This window comes from Anguilla anguilla, chromosome 15 (genome assembly GCF_013347855.1).
Source record: "Anguilla anguilla isolate fAngAng1 chromosome 15, fAngAng1.pri, whole genome shotgun sequence".
In the NCBI taxonomy this organism is placed as follows: Eukaryota; Metazoa; Chordata; class Actinopteri; order Anguilliformes; family Anguillidae; genus Anguilla; species Anguilla anguilla.
Genome location: NC_049215.1, coordinates 15,582,819 through 15,589,121, shown reverse-complemented (window position 1 = coordinate 15,589,121; position 6,303 = coordinate 15,582,819). Strand labels below are relative to the sequence as shown.

General features: G+C 37.5%; 1 protein-coding gene across 1 annotated transcript; it reads left to right on the top strand.

Moving 5' to 3' along the window:
• Window positions 1-4,126, top strand: pou4f1 (POU class 4 homeobox 1). The gene is made up of 2 exons (XM_035394753.1): window positions 1-1,464; window positions 1,811-4,126. The coding sequence occupies exons 1-2, from the start codon at window positions 1,342-1,344 to the stop codon at window positions 2,789-2,791; spliced, it is 1,104 nt and encodes a 367-aa protein (XP_035250644.1). The 5' UTR covers window positions 1-1,341; the 3' UTR covers window positions 2,792-4,126.
• The last annotated feature ends 2,177 nt before the right edge of the window (window positions 4,127-6,303 follow it).

Below are 6,303 nucleotides of genomic sequence, written 5' to 3'. Positions count from 1 at the left end.
TTCAATCAATGCGATTGCATCCCCGAGATATGTGTTCTTGCTCAGCGTTTAATGTGACGTTATGTGACTTTATTCGAATTGGTATAGGCTACTAGAAGAGGTTACATTTTTTGAAAGGTCAGTAGAGTAATTGGGGAAATATTTTATGTCCAGGCACAGTATGTGAAATGAAACTAATAAAAACGCATACATTAGAAGGCAACGTTGACATACTTAACTGTCAGCGGATATTAAGACTGCATAGTCTCTTATGACATTGAATTGGAATACATTTAAAAACCGTTGCTGTGCATTGACATGCACTTTCATTTGTCGTTGTTTGATATCGGCCATTTTAAAATATTAGAGTGTCCCGGTAGACATTGTTCATTCAGCACATTTCTGAATTGATTTGAACTATTCGTAATTCTAAGTAGTCTACCCTGTTCTGTAATTTCAGTAATCTGTGTTGTAGGGTATTCTTTTTAAGATCTTAGTGTAGTTATTGTGTAGCATCAGCTGAAGTAGGACCATTAATTTGTTTCAAATGTATTTAGTTATTTATTAATTTGTTATTATTGTTGTTGTTGTTGTTGTTCATACTAATGGTAGTAGTAGTTGTAGTAGTAGCGTGATTTATTATCGGCTTTCTAAGCCATCTGGAGATTCAAAAAAATATTTCTTTCTTTCTTTCTTTATTCATTCATTTGCTCTATCCATATTGTACATTTGAATAGTTCGTTACCCTACATGGACACAATCAGGAATTTGCACTGGTGCCTTATGTTGTTTCAGTGTTGCGTGAGTGTTAACAGATTTAGGAAAAACAGTGTATAGCCTATGCCACAAATACAAAATGCAAATGCTTACAAAGTCTAGAAATTAACAAAATTAACAAATAAAATTCACTGACAATAAAAAGAAGAATTCCCGAAAAACGGCACGCCTGCAGTGGGATCCACAGGTGTTCAACCCTCGCATTGTTGATAGCGTCAGTTCTCTCAATGAGAACCTCGTGCTCCAGTACGTGATGAATAGGCAAGAGGCGGCCGGGGCTTGAATAGCCTGTTATCTGTCAGACCCTACAGTTCAATGTCTCGCGAGAGAAGCCGCGCTCGCTTGACGAGATCTGAGGGGCTCAGGTGTAAGCGCTCCTCTCATCCCAGTAGTAGGAAACGGCAGACGGATAAGCGCGACTGAGAGTCTACAGCCAGCACCGTATGATCTTCAGACTCAAAGCTGCACTCAACCGCTACAAGCTATTGCATCATTACTGGACAAACCAGGACCGCAATTTTTGTCCATCTCTCTCGCTCTGTCCCTTCATCTGGTGCACTTTAATTATTTCAAGAAGCCGCAAAAATGATGTCCATGAACAGCAAACAACCCCATTTTGCCATGCATCCGACCTTACCTGAGCACAAGTACACCACCCTGCATTCCAGCTCCGAGGCAATACGAAGAGCCTGCCTACAGACTCCACAGGTAAATGAAGTGAACTTATCTTTGCGTCAATTTCTATAGCAGAGCCGCATGCTTGTGTGTATGCTAGTGCAGAAGAGCTGGAAGGCACGCTCTGACAAGTCGCGCTTAATGTTTTTTTCATGTACTCCTCGGCAATCATCGGAGTGCCTGTGATCTTTTTTGAAAGCGTATTCACAGAAGGCTCCAACTTCACCCCTTTTTTGTATTAATTTTTATGACTTGAGTTTCTAAAAAGGAGTCTTCTCCTATGTGTTATGCCTTGACAGTATTCCCCTGCTGAAAGTAACATATCCATTTATTCCTCTGTTTATTCCTCCCCCGTTCCGCTTCTTCTCTCTGAACACAGTTGCAGAGCAACATCTTCGCCAGCCTGGATGAGACTCTACTGGCGCGTGCTGAGGCTCTCGCGGCCGTGGACATCGCAGTGTCCCAGGGCAAGACCCATCCATTCAAGCCCGACGCGACGTACCACACGATGAACAGCGTGCCCGTGCCATGCTCCTCGACCTCCACCGTGCCACTTGCCCACCACCACCATCACCACCACCACCACCACCACCAAAACCTGGAACCTCCGGACCTCATGGACCACATCAGTTCGCCTTCGCTGAGTCTCATGACCGGCGGGCACGACGGTGTCGGAGGCGGCGGAGGAGGCGGTGGAGGGGGCTTGATTTCTACTTCTGCACACCCGCATTCACACATGCACGGCTTAAGCCACCTCTCCCACCAGGCTGCTATGAACATGAATTCACCCCTCACTCACCATGGGCTTTTGCCCGGCCACCATGGCGGAGCACAGAGCGCTTCTGGACTCACGAATAACGGACTCCCCTCCATCAACGATTCGGACACAGATCCACGAGAACTGGAGGCTTTCGCGGAGCGGTTCAAGCAGAGGCGAATCAAGCTTGGCGTCACCCAAGCGGACGTGGGGGGTGCGCTTGCGAATCTGAAAATCCCCGGTGTTGGCTCCCTTAGTCAAAGTACCATTTGTCGGTTTGAGTCGTTGACTCTGTCACACAATAACATGATTGCGCTAAAACCCATACTTCAAGCGTGGCTAGAAGAGGCCGAGGGGGCTCAGAGAGAAAAGATGAGCAAACCGGACATTTTTAACGGGGGAGAAAAAAAACGCAAGCGGACGTCCATAGCGGCTCCAGAAAAAAGATCTTTGGAAGCCTACTTTGCTGTTCAGCCCCGACCATCTTCAGAGAAGATAGCAGCTATTGCAGAAAAACTGGACCTCAAAAAGAACGTGGTGCGAGTATGGTTCTGCAACCAAAGACAAAAACAAAAGCGGTTGAAGTTTTCTGCGGCGCATTAATTGACCGAAATAGTAGCTACTTTTGTTTGACTGCATTTAGGGACCAAGGAAGACACACAAATCATCGTTTTAGTCTTCTTCTTTTACTGAAGGCTTTTTAAAAAACGGTGTGGTGGCGATGAAATAACTGGTTTCATGAAGCTTCATATTTCTCTCATTAATTTATTTTCACGTTATTGGTGAATGTAAGTATGCAAATAACAGGTAATCCAGATTATCGTTTTTCTCTGTTGGTTAGTTTACAAAATATGTCCCCAATATTTCCTTTTTGAAACACATTGCATAATGTGGTTCAAGTTGAGGATGCTCTTAGCGATGTTGTTTTTAACCATATTTATTTCAAGTAACAATAGCCAACCAAGGGTTACCTCATTGTTTATAATTCTCTTGAGGGTGTTTGTCTATTTTGAATTGTGGTCACTGCTGTGTTTCTAACATTTTAGAGATTTGTCAGCTGCTGATCCCAGCTAAGTTGTACACGAATGTTTTATTCGTAGCCCAGTGTTCCAAAGGTCTGCATGATTTTAATACAGAAAGACAGGAAAGTACCGTATTAGTGTGACATAAAGTTAGTTGTCGCCACAGATTTTAATTTTGAATTTGCACTAAAACCTACAGTCATTTAGATTACTTTGATTAGATATGGTTGAAATGGTTTTTGTATATATACAAATGACACTTGCTCAGAGCTCAGAAGTTGAATTCTAAGTTTTCAAAATCGAAATATTTTATTTAAGGTATTGGCTTTACCAGTGAAAATGTATTAATGTTAGAATTTAAGCTCGCATGATTCAGATGGTATACATACTAACAAACAAAAGAGAAAAAAAAGAAAAACGAATTCGGACTAAATGATATTTTCTTTCTTTTGTATACTACGGTTTGCAGTGCAAACATTCTATGCATTAAAAATATATCAGCACTACGTAGAGTATCTACTGGTAGACCTTTGTGGATGGTGTAACTCACAGTTTACTGCCTGTTTTCACATAAAAACACAACGTTGTTTGTCGTGTTAATTGTAAAAAAAGAAAAGAAAAAGAAAAAAAAAAAGTCGTGTGAGTAATTTTATTTTGTGCACAAGTATGTTTACAAACTCCAGTCACGTGTGCATCATGAAGCTGTTTCATCTCTGTCCCACTGGCTGTCCGCTGAGCTTCTTTCTTTGTTGTTGTCATTATTTATTTATTTATTTATTTATTTACTAACTTATTTATTTATTTATTGTTTATTATGTTTGTTTTATTTGTTTATACTGAATTATGTCTGTAAGCCAAACCCAAGAACAGGGAGATGTGTCCCAACAATCTTGCAAATAAACGAGACAAAAATAAAGCCATTCATGTTTTTTTTTTTTTTTTTTTTTTTTTTTTTTTTTTGAGTGAAATGTAAATATGTCAATTTTTTATGGTTATTTAGGCTACTATACATTGTGGCCAGTTATAATAAGATAATGACGGTGATAGCAGTAACAATATCTGGACATACAACAACAAAACAACAACAACAGCAATAATAGTAATAATAATAATAAGTTACCCGTGGTGCTTAACAAATATTATATATATCTATCTATCAATTTATTATTATTATTACTACTACTACTACTACTACTACTACTACTACTACTACTACTACTACTAATAATAATAATAATAATAATAATAATAATAATGATAATAATAGTACTAGTAATAGTAGTAGTAGTATTGAAGTATATAGCATTTAATCTGGGTCCGTATTTTAACTCTTAAATGCCATTTTTTACAGGCAGTGCATACGTTCTGAATACTTGACTAATATAGAAAACAAAGCGTAGGCTGCACTGTCATCAGCTTGGTCTGAGAATTCTGATTAAATTACGTACATATTCGTTAGTAACGAGAATGATGCCACCTACTGATTCAGTCCAATGCATTCTGACACATTACAGTTACAGTGACACATTATTTACACCCCAAAGCAAATAAGTTCTATTGCAAAAATGTAAGGTAAAGCTTTAGTTTTCAGACGTGTGAATGTTTTTACTGATACATCATTTTAGGCATTTATATTTATAGGCAGAGTCTGTCCCATGCTCCTTCCTAAATACAGTGTTATTAATACCTATTTCATATTTTTCTCTTTAACAGTGGTGCTTTTTTGAAGGACTTCTAGCCTTGTTAATAAATAAAAAAAATAGTTTGATGCGTCATTATTGGCGGGATTTATATCCAGCGTTCAGCACATCGCTCTTTAATAGGTATGTTTCAAAAAAAGACGAAAAGTTGTTATCAGGCCATTGTATCTATGGTTGCACTAATACTAATACTACTACTACTACTAATAATAATAATAATAATGATAAGTACATAAGTAATTTAACTCAATGATACTGAAGCTAGCTGACGCTACACAATAACTACTCTAGTTATTGCCATTATTATGCTATAATTATACTATTCCCCCACTACTAGAAGTAGACATAAAAAAGAATAATACAGATGCTCCGCCATGACACCATTTCATCTTCGCTTCTGATATTAAGTGCGTGAAATTTTGTTCAGCTCTTACACCGGCGAATATTCCACTGCATAAAAAGTACGAAAGCATTATTAAATTTAAGAGCAATAACTGGACTCCCCCCAGGAAAGGTAATTATAGATACAGAAATATAGGCTATCAACAAATTACATAATTACTAATAACAAGAATAATACCAACAGCAACAGTATCATTTGTTTGGCACTAACACAGTAAAGTTTAATGGTAGTAACATGCATCATGTTATTTAATTCATTTTTTTAATTAAGAACAAATATAGTATGACATACTTGTAAATTAAATAGAAATGCTCACAATAAGAGTCTTCAATAATTAATGAACTGAGATTTGGTAAATTAATAAACCGATTACAACAAGACACTAATTAAAAACTTAAATAATTATTGTTCCATTTCCTAATGGAAAGGGTTTTTTCAAGTACACGTAGGCCTTTTTTGTACAAACATGAATATGCTAAATTAATTATTGATTCATTGTGCTTTTGGATAATGCTAAAACGATAGTTTCATCAATGTGTTTAGTATGAAACCATTGCGTAACATAACTTTACTTCGTAAATTCAATAATAATAATAGTGATAATAATAACAACAATAATAATGATAATAAGAATAATAATAATAATAATAATGATGATGTTTTAATTTCTAAAATTTGATAAAGATATGCGTTAATTATTTCCTGATTTCAGCTTTTCCTCTGGTGTACGGTGTGGAGTCTGAGGAACACAAAAGCCGACAACATAAAACAGCAAGCTTCTTCACTCCATTTCACACAAACCAAAGAACTGCTACCAGAGTCACATTCAAAGCCGTTTCTTATAGGTTATCTCCACGAAATGACAATGAACATTTAATGAAGTCTGAGGCGCGGGAAGTCTCCAAACAGTGTCAAAATAATTCAAAACCGCTATTTTCACGACTCCCTCACATATCAGATACCAAAGAAATAGAGAGAACATTTAAACTT